Source organism: Ceratotherium simum, chromosome 22 (genome assembly GCF_057802395.1).
Source record: "Ceratotherium simum simum isolate JZ-2026a chromosome 22, ASM5780239v1, whole genome shotgun sequence".
NCBI classification, from domain to species: domain Eukaryota; kingdom Metazoa; phylum Chordata; class Mammalia; order Perissodactyla; family Rhinocerotidae; genus Ceratotherium; species Ceratotherium simum.
Window position 1 is genome coordinate 6,460,435 of NC_141921.1, and position 14,395 is coordinate 6,474,829.

The following is a 14,395-nucleotide window of genomic DNA, read 5'->3' on the forward strand; positions in this document are numbered from 1 at the left end:
TGCTCTAAACCAATTCCATTGCCTGTATGTTTTATTCAGTGATCAATACTTCTCTAGTCAGTGATAAACACTCAAATCAAGCAATCTGGCTCCTCAAAGTATAAGCATCTTCAATTCAATCATTTCCATATGCTAGATAAAAAAACCAAGTGTCTCTATACATTAGTTTCTGCAAACAACTTAAAACAGAGAAAATGTCCTTAATCACTAAATTGAGCCTTATTAGTATTTAATATATGGATTAAAACTAAAATTTATATTTTAAGGAAAAATTTTCTTATAGCACTTTGTACATAACTCTATTATAGCATCTCTCACACTGGATTAAGGCTATTTTTAAATTTGTCTGTCTCCTCTCCACTAGACTAGAATTCCTCAAGAGCAGGGGCACTAACTCAGATATCTTTAAAAAGTACTTAGTAAATGTTTTTTGAAATGGATCAACTTTTCTGCTTAAAAAACTTATATGTACCTTCACTGGATGTTGATAACTGCAGAACTAAGACTCATATATTGGAGTCTTAGTTCAAGGGAGAAGTCTAGGCTGGAGATATAAATTTAGCAGTCACCAGCATACAGTTTTAAGGACCGAGGCATGGAACACTCCAATATTTAGAGGCCTAGGAGATGAGGAAGAACCAAAGGAAATTGAGACTGAGTAGTCAGAAAAGTAGGAAAAAAAAAAAGACAAGTGTGATACCCTAGAAGCTACGTAAAAAAGAGTATTTCAAGAAGGACAAGATCAACTGTATCAAATGCTGCTTTAGATCAAGACTGAGAACTAATACTGGGTTTAGCACATTTCCAGCGATTCTCAGGAACTGGGAACCACAGCTTGGTAGACAACCCCAGAATCTGGGAATGAGGTGGCCAACAAACATAAGAATACTACTTGTGGAGAAGTGGAAGGTTCAGGAAACTGATGGTGACAGAAGAGCAAATTGGGTGGGGAAACAGCAATGACAGAGTTGGAAATTCTATGGTACGAAAACCCTCCGTGTTGGGACTAGAAACTGAGAGGAAAAGAAAGAACTAAGATACTCAAACAGAGGCAATGAGATGTAGTGGAAAGGCCACATGCTTTGGAACCAAACAGTCTGAGGACACAAGGGCAGGCTCTAATATCAGCTGTTTGCGACCCTTAAGAAAGCCATTCCCTCTTGCTGAGGATAAGAATATCTCCCTCACAGTGTCAAGAGATCAAAATAAGTTATCTATCTATCTATCCAACTATCTATCTATCTATTTTTTTTTTGGTGAGAAGATTGGCCCTGAGCTAGTATCTGTTGCCAATCTACCTCTTTTTGCTTGAGGAAGATTGTCGCTGAGCTAACATCTGTGCCAACCATCCTCCATTTTGCATTTGGGAGACCGCTACAGTATGGCTTGATGAGCACTGTGTAGGTCCACGCCTGGGATCCGAACCCATGAACCCGTGAACCCTGGGCTGCCGAAGTGGAGCACGTGAATGTAACCACTACGCCACAGGGCTGGCCCCCAAAATAAGTTATCTATATCAAAGTGCAATAAACAGACCGTTTGTTCTTATAATCACCCACTCAGAGTACCATATAATGCCTTATAAAGAATACTGGGGAGTCACACTGTCTCTATTTCTTGCATCCTTTAGTGTGGCCTAAAAAATTGAGGCATATAAAGCCAAAAAGTCAATCTAAACTAATTTAAAGCATCACAATACTAAGACAATCATTTCAGACAAGTTTTTCATCAATGTTGCAATACTGGACAATTCTAAAAAAGGAGACATGGCAATCTCAGCTTTCCTCCCTTACCATGACCTATTATTTTTCAGCTCTCAAATCAAGAGTCAAACAAATAATTTAAAAAGAAGACCAATTTTTATATATAGTCGAATAAAGGGCAAAGTTTCAATGATCTCTATTTAAAAAAAAATTATTTTAAAACAATAATTGTCAACTTTGGCTGCATACTGCAATCACCTAAGGAGCTTTAAAAAATACTGATGCCTGGGTCCCATCTCCCTGTGGTTCTGATTTAATTGTCCAAGCTCCCCAGGTGATTTTTTTTTTTTAATAAAAAAATTTTTTTTCCAGCTGTATCAAGATACAATTGGGGTCGGCCCCATGGCTTAGCGGTTAAGTGTGCGCGCTCCGCTACTGGCGGCCCAGGTTCGGATTCTGGTTGCGCACCGACGCACCGCTTGTCCGGCCATGCTGAGGCGGCGTCCCACATACAGCAACTAGAAGGATGTCCAACTATGACATACAACTATCTACTGGGGCTTTGGGGGGGAAAAAAGATACAATTGACATATATAACATTGTGTAAGTTTAAGGTATACAACATGATGATTTGATACATGTATATATTGCAAAATGATTACCATGATAAGGTTAGTTAACACATTTAGCATCTCACGTAATTACATTCTAGGTGATTTTTATTGTAGTCAAAGTTGAGAATCGATGCTTCGATGTTTACAGAGGTGGAAATTAGATAAGTGACAGCAAATAATAGGGCAATGATTTCAAAGCAATAACAGTTCCATTTGTGAAATCAAACTGTTCCACAGAAGCACTGTGGAATACACATGTCTCACTAGCCTCAATTTAAAAACTTAGGCTAATTCACTCTAGACTTTGCTGGTTGTAAGAAGAATCAGCAAAAATCGTACTGCTCTGGGATCACAACTATTATAGGATCTTTGCCTTGAGAAGATTATTTAGCTTAATGGATCAGGGACACATTTCTTTCACCCTTCAGGACACAGGTCAAGCTTACCTCTTCTGGGAAATCCCTTCTCAACTACCAGCACACAGGGATTTATTCTCCTTTAATTTTTAAAATTCTTTACTATCTGATCCATTTGTTAGGCAGTTAAGTAACATTAAAATAGTAATTTACATTTTTATGCTTCCTTCATCAAGCCCTGTGCTTGAAATCTATCTTGCTCCATAAAAAGTTGTTAGGCAAGTTCCTTACACTTCTTGTGGCCCTGTACCTCGCTTACATGACCTTGCCAAGTCTGGCCCTGGTACCTACTTCTCCAGCCTCATCTTATCACTTTGTGACTTTCTACTGTTGAGCTCTAGCCACAGTTGCCTTCTTTCAGTTCCTTGGATATACCATGCTCCTTCCAACTACATATCTGCATATATTATTCTCTCTGCCAGGAATGTTCTCTACCAAGCTGCTTACCCTTAAGATCTCCACTCATTCATCAATTTCTCAGAGGACACTTAAACTAAGTTGAGTCTCTCTGTTAAATATTCTCATATATAGCATTGTATATCTTCTAGATTCTTAGCAGTTTAAAGCATACTAGCATATATATATATATATACAGTTTAAAGCATATATGTGTGTGCATATATAATATATACATATGTATGATATACATATATATATCTAAAGCACACACACAGCATATATTTGATTATCTGACTCCATCACTAAATTATAAGCTCCATGAGGGCAAGATCATGTCTGTTTGGCCTCACCATCAAATCCCCATGTCCAGCATAGTGGCTAGTGCACAGAGGTACTTGATAAAATATTTACTGAATGAATGAATAAGAAAGTGACTCAGGGGCTGGCCCGGTGGAATAGTGGTTAAGTTCGCACGTTCCACTTGGGTGGCCTGGGGTTCAGGGGTTCAGATCCCGGGCATGGACCTACACACCATTCTTCAAGTCATGCTGTAGCGGCATCCCACATACAAAATAGAGGAAGACTGGCACAGATGTTAGCTCAGTGACAATCTTCCTCAAGCAAAAAGAGGAAGATTGGCAACGGATGTTAGCTCAGGGTCAATCTTCCTCACCAAGAAAAAAAAAAAGAAAGTGACTCAAAATCATTTTTTACTATCTATTTTTTAAACTCTAAATTGACAAATAATCTCAGAACTGAGATGTTTGTAACTAACCTTTCCTTCTGTTTTTTTTTTTTGTTTTTTTTTTTTGGTGAGGAAGACTAGCCCTGAGCTAATGTCTGTTGCCAATCCTCCTCTCTTTGTTGAGGAAGATTGGCCCCGGGCTAACATCCATGCCCATCTTCCTCTATTTTTTATATGTGGGACGCCTGCCACAGCATGGCTTGATAAGCGGCGTGTAGGTCCGTGCCTGGGATCCAAACCTGCAAACCCCAAGCTGCCGAAGTGAAGCATGCAGACTTAACCACTATGCCACTGGGCCAGCCCCTCCCTCTCCTTTTTTGAGATCAGTGATGGTTGCTCAAAAGATACCTTGCCATTTTGGTGACAATATCCACTTCTAGGCCCTGCCTGACTCTGCTCCAGGTAGGATCAAAGGATGCTTCTGCTTAAGTGGTATGTATATGTAGTAGGGGAAAAAAAAATGGAGCTCCGGAATAAGACTGATGTAGATCCAAATGTTGGTTCTAACTATAATAAATCATATAATTTCTATGAGTCTATGTTTTTCATCTATAAAATGGGGTTAATACCTATCAATAAACAGCATCTAGAGGATACAGAGTATCCTTATTTGTGATCATATCACCACCATTCTATTACACTAAGCTCCTTGGAGGCAGATCCTCTATCTTTTTCATCTTTGAATCCCAAGCCGTACCAAGCCCAACAGATGTTTGCTAAACCGAATTTAAACCATGAGGCATGAAAAACCTTAAGAAAAGAAAAATTTTACCATTTCTACAGTAGAGATCTCCTTGGAGAACTTGATCCCCCATTAGATACTTGATTCAATAAGGAGTTTCTTTGAAGTGATCCACTATAAATAGTATGTTTAAGTGGTTCAAAATACCTAAACATTATCGTCATGAGAACTATCATTTATCCAGGGCCTACTATGTGATTTGTACTTTACATATATAATTATTAATTTTCAGAAGAATTCTGCAAGGTAGAAATGATATCTATTTTATAAATAAAGAAATGGAAACAAAAAAGTTACATCATAGTTTGCTTCGGGTCATGAAGCAAGTAAGCTGGGATTTTAATTAGGACTCTCTGACTCTAAAGCAAGGCTTTTCCACTATACAATGACCGGTTTCATGAACATATTCCATATATTAGACATTCATCTTAATGTAGTCTTCTGCAACTAAGACATTGGTCAGCTTGACAAAATAATACATTTTTAAAGTCTAACCTTCAAATGTCCTTCGCCTGTGAGGAATTCTGAGTAACCAGCATCAGTGGCCAGCAAACCTACAAACTGCATGCTGGGTCGTTGTTGTATAAAGGCTTCAACAGCTTTATCTGTCACGTGCTTTCTCCCAGAAACATCCAGGGAGACAAGGTTGGGTAGGATGTCCTTTTGTTCTAGTAAGCGAAGAGCTATGTCTGATGTAAACTGTTTATCATCTGAAATATCAAGATGATTCAGATGTTTTAGTTCCCGAACAACATCCAGTATCTGGGTAGTTGTCATTTTTAAACATTTCAAGTGGTGCATGGTTAGAGACTTGAGTCGGTCTTTGCAAGCCAGCAGAGCTGTGATGTCTGTGATTGAGGTGTTAGAAATATCCAGGCTCTCTAACCTTGGTAACGAGGCAACTTCAGCCAGGTCTTCATTATAAAAGAGAACGTTGGTGATGCTTAACGCTCGAAGGCCAGAAAGCCGGCTGAAGCACCGCTCATAAGGATCTTCGAGGGAGAGAGTTAATGAGTTCAGCACTAGGCACTGGAGATTTTGCTGGATCCATTTGTTACTGCCAAGCCCACTGATGATGTCTGTAATTGTGATGTCAGCATTCACACCTGTGGCATCAAGTTCTACCAACTTGTGGTGGCAGAAGGCTTTCCGGAAAGCAACAGCAGAGATCTTGGCTTTGCGAATGCAAGCTCGCTTTAAGCGCATTTGGTTGCCCCTAAAAATACCTACAGTTCCATCATTCAGTAGGCCTGGAAAAAAATAAGCAGCACTTTAACTTCAAAAAACAGTTCAGGAATAGCTAAAATTTCCAGCATACTTTACATTTCCAAAGCACTCTCATAACAATATTTCATTTAATATACATAACAATTCAGTGAGGTAAGAATATTATTATCTACAATTACCTCAAATGAGTAAAATGGGGCTCAAGATCACAGAGCTAGCAAGTGGCAAACATTACTGATATTCACTAACATCTGGTTCTCCTTGCCTTCCGGGATGCATGGACAACTACATGTCCCAGCCCACCCTTGGAGTTAGATGAGGCCATGTGCCTAATTCTGGCCAATGGGCTGTAGGCTGAAGCACCTAAGAGCCAGTGCATGATTTTCCATGCTATCTTTTCCTGCTATGACAAATGAGGAGCCTTCAAGTTCTAGACAGTGTAGCTTTATGACAGTGGAGGCTCCACAAGCCTGGATCCTGGGGCAACCATCAAGCAGTACTCTCCATGGACTTGCAGTGTTTATGCACCATGAGCGAGGTATAAACTTTGTGTTAAGCTACTGGATTTGAGGGGTTTAATTTGTTACCAATGCATTTCTAGCCTATCCTCTAAATTCACTGTAATACATTATTATATACACAAACACATACATACACACACATATTAAGCACAATACGTCTATAATTCATTATTAAACCATTAGCTAGACCTGAAATCTTATTAAAAGGATCTAGAGGTTATAGTCTCTCCCTGTCAGATGAATTCAAATAAAGTGGACACAGTAACCTCTTGAAGTCCCTTAGAGATCTACCTGACTACCAACTAATAATGCCAGAAGTATACGATGCTCTGGAGCCACATCTATCCCAACAACATGACATATCAACTAAACAACATTTACTGTGAAAGAAATAACAGCCTTGCCAATAAAAGGTAGTCTAAGAACAGTCTGGGGTGAGTAAACAGTTGGGACCAGGTAAATAAATAGCCTGGAGTCGAGGGAAGAACTCTAAGTAGCACCTCAGCAGACCCATCTAAAGATACAGCTGAGGATTCCAGCGAGGCACCCTTAAAGTAGAACTAAAGTATTCTTTTTAAGGGAACACTGCTCTCTAGTGGATTTTCAAGACTTAATTATCTTTGAAGAGTTAAAATCAAGAAAAACCTTTACAAAACCTGTCACAATGGACAAAAATGACTAATTATATATTAAGAATTCCATTATTCTAGAGCTATGCTGTCTAATACAGTAGCCACTAGTCACACACAGCTGTTAAGCACTTGAAATACAGATAGTCCAAATTGAGGTATGCTATAAGTATAAAATACATGCCAGATTTTGAAGATTTAGTACTAAAAAGAATGCAAAATATCTCAATAATTTTCTATATTGACTGTATGTTGAAATGGTATTTTGGATATACCGGGTTGAATAAAATTATTAAAATTAGTTTTACCAGTTTCTTTTTACTTGTTAAATGTGGCCACTAGTAAATTTAAAATGAGATATGTGGCTCACATTTGTGGCTCATGTTCTATTTCTATTGGCAGTGCTGTCCAAGACAGCCTTTTAAACTACCTGAACTCTATTTCAGGGGAGTAAATTTCATGGTGGGGTTCCATCTATCAAATAGTTATTAAACAATTACTATATGTCAAACACTACCAAATGTTGTGGCTACAAAGAAAAATGAAATATGTCCCTACACTCAGGGATACAAATTTCCATAGAGCAAAAAAGTCTCAAACAGCAGTAAATCTCAAAATGAGATATATGGTATATCAGAGCCAAGTACAAAGTACCATGGAAGCAAAGAAAAGGAAGCAATCCATCATGCCTGGAGATCTGGGAAAGATCTGATGGAAGAAGTGATCTTGGAGTAAGCCCTTCAAAGATGAAGGAAAAATTCAAAGATGGAGGGGGCCAGCCCGGTGGCATAATGGTTAAGTTCGCGTGCTCTGCTTCGGTGGCCCAGGGTTCGCGGGTTCGGATCCTGGGCACAGACCTACCCGCCGCTCATCAAGCCATGCTGCGGCGGTGTCCCACATACAAAACAGAGGAAGACTGGCACAGATGTAGCTCAGTGACAATCTCTCTCAAGCAAAAAGAGAAAGATTGGCAACAGATGTTAGCTGAGGGCCAATCTTCCTCAAAAAAAAAAAAAAATCAAAGATGGAGAAAGAAGGTGAGGGGTATTAAACGAAGAATAAAGGGTACAAACAAAGCCTTAGAATACATTTATCGAATCATTATGTTGTACACCTGAAACTAATATGTCAATTACATCTCAATAAAAAAATGCAAAAAAAAAGATCTTAGAGATGTGAAAGCACATCACATAGTTAGAAAATGGCAAGTGGTTCTATATTGCTTGAACATAAACAGCTAGAGCTATAAGATGTTTCTTTCCCTGATAAAGAGGGGAAGAAAAACATAGGTAAAGACCTAAATATGAGTGAGAACATGGTGCATTTCTAGAGATTTAAGTATGCAAGTGGGTTGAGACAAGAAATGAGGCTGAGAAGGTGAGTTGGGGCTAGATCACTCTGAAAGGTCAAGAGAAGAATATAGACCAGCTAAGGACATTGGAACACAAAGAATGACATGGTGGAGTTCTTGGGTTTTTTTCTTGCCCCATATATCCCAGACTTCAAGTTGAAGAAGTCAGCAACCCAGAAATGCCAACAAGCACTGACAAAAAAAAATCTTCTGACTCTAGCCAAAGTATCAGGAAAGGGGCAGTCTAGCAAGACAGAAAACTTTTAGAGCGACTACCTTTCTTCAGCCAAACACCATAGAAAAAAAATGTGGCCCCACCCTCACCCACACCAGCAAATGCCAAGAGGGGAGCCTAGACTTTCACTCTTGCTGGGCTTTAACTAGTTGCCCCAATCTCCTAACGAGGAGGTGTTAGAGAAGGCATAGTAGGGAGCCAGGACTTCCACCCCTGCTGGGTGGTAAGAACCACTCTCTCCCGTGTGATGTCAGTGGAGCCATCTGGCAATCCTGGACTTGCACATCCATCTGGCAGTAATGAGGTGCTCCTCCCCTTCCCTGCTGGGGTAGTGTCATAGGAAGCCTAGTGGTGAATGAAGACTTTCACCACTGCCCAACAGTAATGAGGCCACCTTGCCCCAACATGGTGTCAGTGGAGGCCAACTGGGAAGAGAAATGAGGTACTCATATCCCTCTCAGCTAGGGAGGTATCATTAGAGTCCTAGTAGGGAAGCAGAACTCCAACCCCTGCACAGCAGTAATGTGGAGCCCCATGTCTTGGGTGTCAACAGAAGTCAAGTGGGGAACCAGAACAGTTACCCTAATCTGGCAATAACAAGGCAGTGCCTCCGCCCTCCACTGCTGAAGCGGTGTCAGAGACACAAACTAGAGCAGAAGAGTCTCATAACACAGTACCCATAACGTCCAAATTTTAATAAAAAATCATTCATCATACCAAGGACCAGTAAGATCTCAAACTGAAAAAAGACAATCTATAGATGTCAACACTGAGATAACAGAAAAGTTAAAATTATTTGACAAAGATTTTAAAGGAGCCATCAGAAAAATGCATAAGCGAGCAACTACAAACATGCTTGAAACAAATGAAAAATAGAAAGTCTCAGCAAAGGAATAGAAGATACAACGAAGAATCGAATGAAAATTTTAGAACTGAAAATACAGTAATGGTTGGGCTCAACAACAGAACAGAAAGAAGAGAGGAAAAAATCAGTGAACTAAAAGATAAAACAACAGAAATTACCCAAATCTAAACAACAGAAAAAAAAATAGACTAAAAAATATTGAACTAAAAAATTTGTCACTGGAGTCCCAGAAGGAGAGGAGAAAGAGGGTGGGGTTGAAAAAGTACTTGAAGAAATAATGGCTACACACCTATTAGACTGGCTCAAACAAAAAAACAGTAATAACACCAAATGCTGGCAAGTAGGTAGAGAAACTGGATCAATCATATATTGCTGGTAGGAGTGTAAAATGGTATAGCCACTCTGGAAAAGAATTTGGCAGTTTCTTAAAACATAAACATGCAACTACCATACAACCCAGCAATAGCAGTCCTGGGTATTTATCCCAGAAAAATTAAAACTTATGTTCACACAAAACCTGTACATGGATGATTACAGTATTACAGTATTCATAATATTAGATATTATATTCATAATAGCTAAAAACTGCAAACAGCCCAGATGTCCTTCAGTGGATGAATGGTTATACAAACTGATGTATTCCATAACATGGACTTCCACTCTGCAATAAAAAGAACAGACTATATACACGACAATGTGGATGAATCTCCAGAGAATTATACTGAGTCAAAAAAAGCCAATCCCAAAAGGTTCTATACTGAATGATTCTATTCATATAACATTCTTGAAATGACAAAATTATAGAAATAGAGAACAGCAATGGTTGCTGGGGGTTATGGAGAGGGAAGGGGCAGGAGAGAAGTGAATGTAGCTATTAAAGGACAACATAAGGGATCCTTGTGGAGATGGAAATCTTGTCAACCATATCATGTCAATATCCTGGTTGTCATATTGTACTACATATTGCAAGATACTACCACTAGAGAAAGGGGGTCTCATCTGTATTATTTATTACAACTTCATGTAAATCAACAATTGTTTAAAAAATACGAAGTTTAATTTTAAAAAAAGAGATCACTCAGGAAAATTTAAAGGTGTGTTGACAGGGAGTTAAGGGAATTCCATCTGATGGCTTCAACTTGCTTGCCAAGAGTAAATGGTAGCAAGTCTGAGAAGAGCAACGAACATCTGAAACAATTGTTAGGAGCATTGGGTAGTTGATCAGAGAAATACTCAAGAATTCCTGGGCTGAGGAGCCCCATTTTTATATTACTGACTTGCCTCCTTATGCAGGTCTTGGCCTAGTTATCACCTTCTTGGAGAAGCTTTCTCCGACCAGCCAAGCTAAAGTAGATGCCTTCCTTTAATTCTCCCTGAGAGAACCATGTTCGTTTCCCCTCGGAGAATCTATCACAAGTTGTAATTCTATATGTGTTTGTTTCTTAATTATGTCTCCCACTGGATTATATGCTCCATAAGAGCAAGATTCATGTTGTGTTCAATATTGTACACTCAACACCAAACATAGTGCCTGGCACACAACAGGTGTTCAACAATTTTCTTCTTCTCTGGAGCGTCCTTCGTATACATCTTACTTTTAGTCTTCTGCACTCACCAGTAACTCCTTTCAAATATACGTTAAGGACCTTCTGTTAAGGACCCTTGTAAAAACCAAAAATGAAAATAGACGCTGAGTTAAGATCAATGTTTTCCTTGTTTATGTCACAAAATAAATTCACACCTATTTTTAAATGTTAGTTTTGCTTTTTACAGCTGAAACTTCAGACTCCTCAGTTAATTAAGACTGATTTTAATCTTATAGCGACTATCACAGTGCCTTACAAAATTTGCTTTCAAATTTTGATACTGTATACACACATTTAGTAAAATGGGTAATTCCTGGCCTCTTTGGGTCAGTCTACATTAAATGAATTTTTCTAATAACTAAGTTTAAATGTCTACATTTGAGAGTAACAGAATTAAAAGAGAAAGGAATTAAAAAAAAAAAAAAGAGCATGAGATCTAGAAACTAGTCCTGTGTTTGAGTCCTGGTTCCAACATTTATTTGCTATTTGCCACTAGACAAATCTCTCCACAAGTCTAAGATTTCTTATCTGTAAAATGTGAATTATATGTCCCTCACAGGGACTGCTGTGAAGATTAAATAAGACAACATACATAAAAAGCATCTTGCAAACTGAAAGCACTACACAAAAGTCATTAACTATACCTGAAGGAAATCTTTCTAGATTACCTTTTCTTTCTTTCAAAAATAAACATACTGAAGAATCATCTACCTTTCTCCATGACCAATAATTGTACTTGCTACAATGTATTTAAGCTAAATCTTCCTTTGCTGTCATACTATCCACTTGGGTTGTTAGTTGGCAGCCTGTCCCCTTCAGATTATCAATTCTTAATTTGCTATGGTCAGTGAACCAAGGTAATTAGAACTGTGTATATTTAAGAATCAACAGGCTCTAAACGAGTGTTTCTCAAGGGCTTCTTTCAATGAGTAAAGTACAGAAGCCTAAATACAAAGATTTTGCCCGAAAGTATTTTTCTTTCTTTCTGGTTTAGGCTATAGACAGCTGAGGTGACCAGCAATGTGACCTCCAAATAAGTGGTCAAATAAGTGACCTTCAGATAAGGAGTACTAGTCTGGGGTATAAACCTTCAGTCACCCAGAGAATCTATTTTGCTGTTCAAGAATGCAATCCACAATGTTTCAAAAGGTATTACTCTTTTCAGTTTAATTCCAAACCAGAAGGCTGAAAATGTCAAGGTGTATCAATTTAGATTAGGTAGACAGAGTAACACAGAGACATTATCATTAGATGGCAAAATTCTTATTCTGATTCCTAGCTCTTATACACCTTTTCTGGTAAATTTTTAGCACTGAGAGACAGATAGAACGAGCAAAGGTTATGACATGAGAATCATATATCCCAATAAATAAAACTTTTCAGCATCGGGCCTATTTTAATAAAGACTGCTACCAGTATCAATAATCCTTTGAAATGGGCAAATAAGTAAAAAATTTTAAATGTAAATAATATGTTAAGTATTTTCTAAAATCATTATGTTATTTAAAAAATATATTACCAATTTTAAAAGCATTCATGGAACAACTTTTTCCCCAAACATTTTACTATGAAAATTTTCAAACATACAGAAAAATTCATGAAACAACATTTAAACTGTGACAAGAATAGGCAATATATCCTTTTGCATATTATCAATAGTATCCACTGTTGATTGTTTGAAGATGGATATGATTTTTACAAAGAGATTAAATAATTCAGAACACTTGTTGGTGAATAAGGCAAATAGTCACATTGCGGTAACACAAATAGGGGCAGCAAGTTATTTCTCTGACCCTCAGTTTCCTCATCTGAAGGCAGCTTGAAAAGAAGTAGAAAACACATTTTGATCAAGCATATAGCCTCTCCAAGACACTACTCCAGAGGACAACTATTTAGTTACACTTATTTAAAAAAACTACTTCCATTATTTTATCCATTTAAAGCATCTGCCACAGTGTCTGGTATATGGTATATAATAATAAACATTCAATAAATGTTAGCTGCTATTATTAGCTATCAGTAGTTATTTCAAAAGGGATCTGGCGAAGTTAAAACTTCAGTTACCATTTATTCTTTCGATTTACAAGACTTGTTATATGTACATATATTTAAATTGAATATGCTAAGCATGATCATTAAATTGAGACTAGAAAAATGTTAGCACTGGCATAATCTCTTAAATTGTTGTGCAGTTTTGTAAGGGACCTTTAACTTTAACACATATAGTATCTACTGAAATTTACCCTAGCTCCTTTGGCAGGTTGGAAGAATTCAAAGAGACTACAGACTTGAGCAACTTAGTGAAAACCAAGGGATGTAGATGTCTTCTTCTTTCTTAAATTATTCCAAAATGCCTCAATTGCAGCCTTATTTCTCTCACCTTTCCTTGGAATGCATTATCTGCATTCACGATTGATATGTGTATGTGTGTGTGTGTGTATATATATATACATACATAAAGTTACAATACAAGTCTATACCATTATCTGGCCTCTAGGAGCAGGGATATCTTTAATGTAGGTGTAGGAAGGTTGTATGGCACAGTGAAAAGAGCATAGATTTGGAATCAGACATATTTGCATCTGAACCAAGACTCCACCATTTACTAGCAGTGTGACCCTTAACAAGTTACTTGTCTGAATCTCATTTTCCTTATCTGTATATAAACGGGATAATAATAGCTACTTTATAGGACTTTCGAGAAAATTCAAGGAAAACATATAAAATGCCTGGCATGTAACAGGCAATCAATAAATGCTAATTATTATTATTGCCACATTTTCATTCTATTTTATAGTTGTAGACAAATTATATTTCCTACTTGTAAGAGCTGATAAACACTAAATATAAAGGTTATTGTATCTCTCTCAACTTAAATTTAAACAGAAGTAACAAAAATCCTCAATACTCATAACCAGAATTTCACAGATAAGACTTTCTCAATTTATTTTCAGAACTTGTTTTTGAAAACAGAAGTACTAAATTAGCTATGATTTCCCATTTCAAAGGTCAAAAGCAGAAACTAGTTTTCCATAACAGTATTTATTGATTCTCCCACTTCCAAATGAAGATGTAAGGTATTTTATACCAGCAGACTTCTTTTTTTTTTTTTTTTTGTGAGGAGATCAGCCCTGTGCTAACATCCGCCAATCCTCCTCTTTTTTTTTTTTTTTTTTTTGCTGAGGAAGACGGCCCTGGGCTAACATCTGTGCCCATCTTCCTCCACTTTATATGGGACGCCGCCACAGCATGGCTTGCCAAGCAGTGCGTCGGTGCGTGCCCGGGATCCGAACCAGCGAACCCCGGGCGGCCGCAGCGGAGCGCGCGCACTTAACCGCTTGCGCCACCGGGCCGGCCCCCCA

The 14,395-nt window shown here is 38.0% G+C and overlaps 1 protein-coding gene across 2 annotated transcripts in view; it reads right to left on the reverse strand.

Annotated features, from left to right (window-relative positions):
• The window catches only part of ZYG11B (zyg-11 family member B, cell cycle regulator), a 77,282-nt gene that overhangs the window by 40,427 nt on the left and 22,460 nt on the right, over positions 1-14,395 (reverse strand). For both annotated transcript variants that reach the window (XM_004438563.3, XM_087445921.1), the window contains exon 3: positions 5,115-5,869. In XM_004438563.3, coding sequence (XP_004438620.1) covers positions 5,115-5,869 — 755 coding nt within the window. The remainder of the gene's footprint in view (positions 1-5,114; positions 5,870-14,395) is intronic.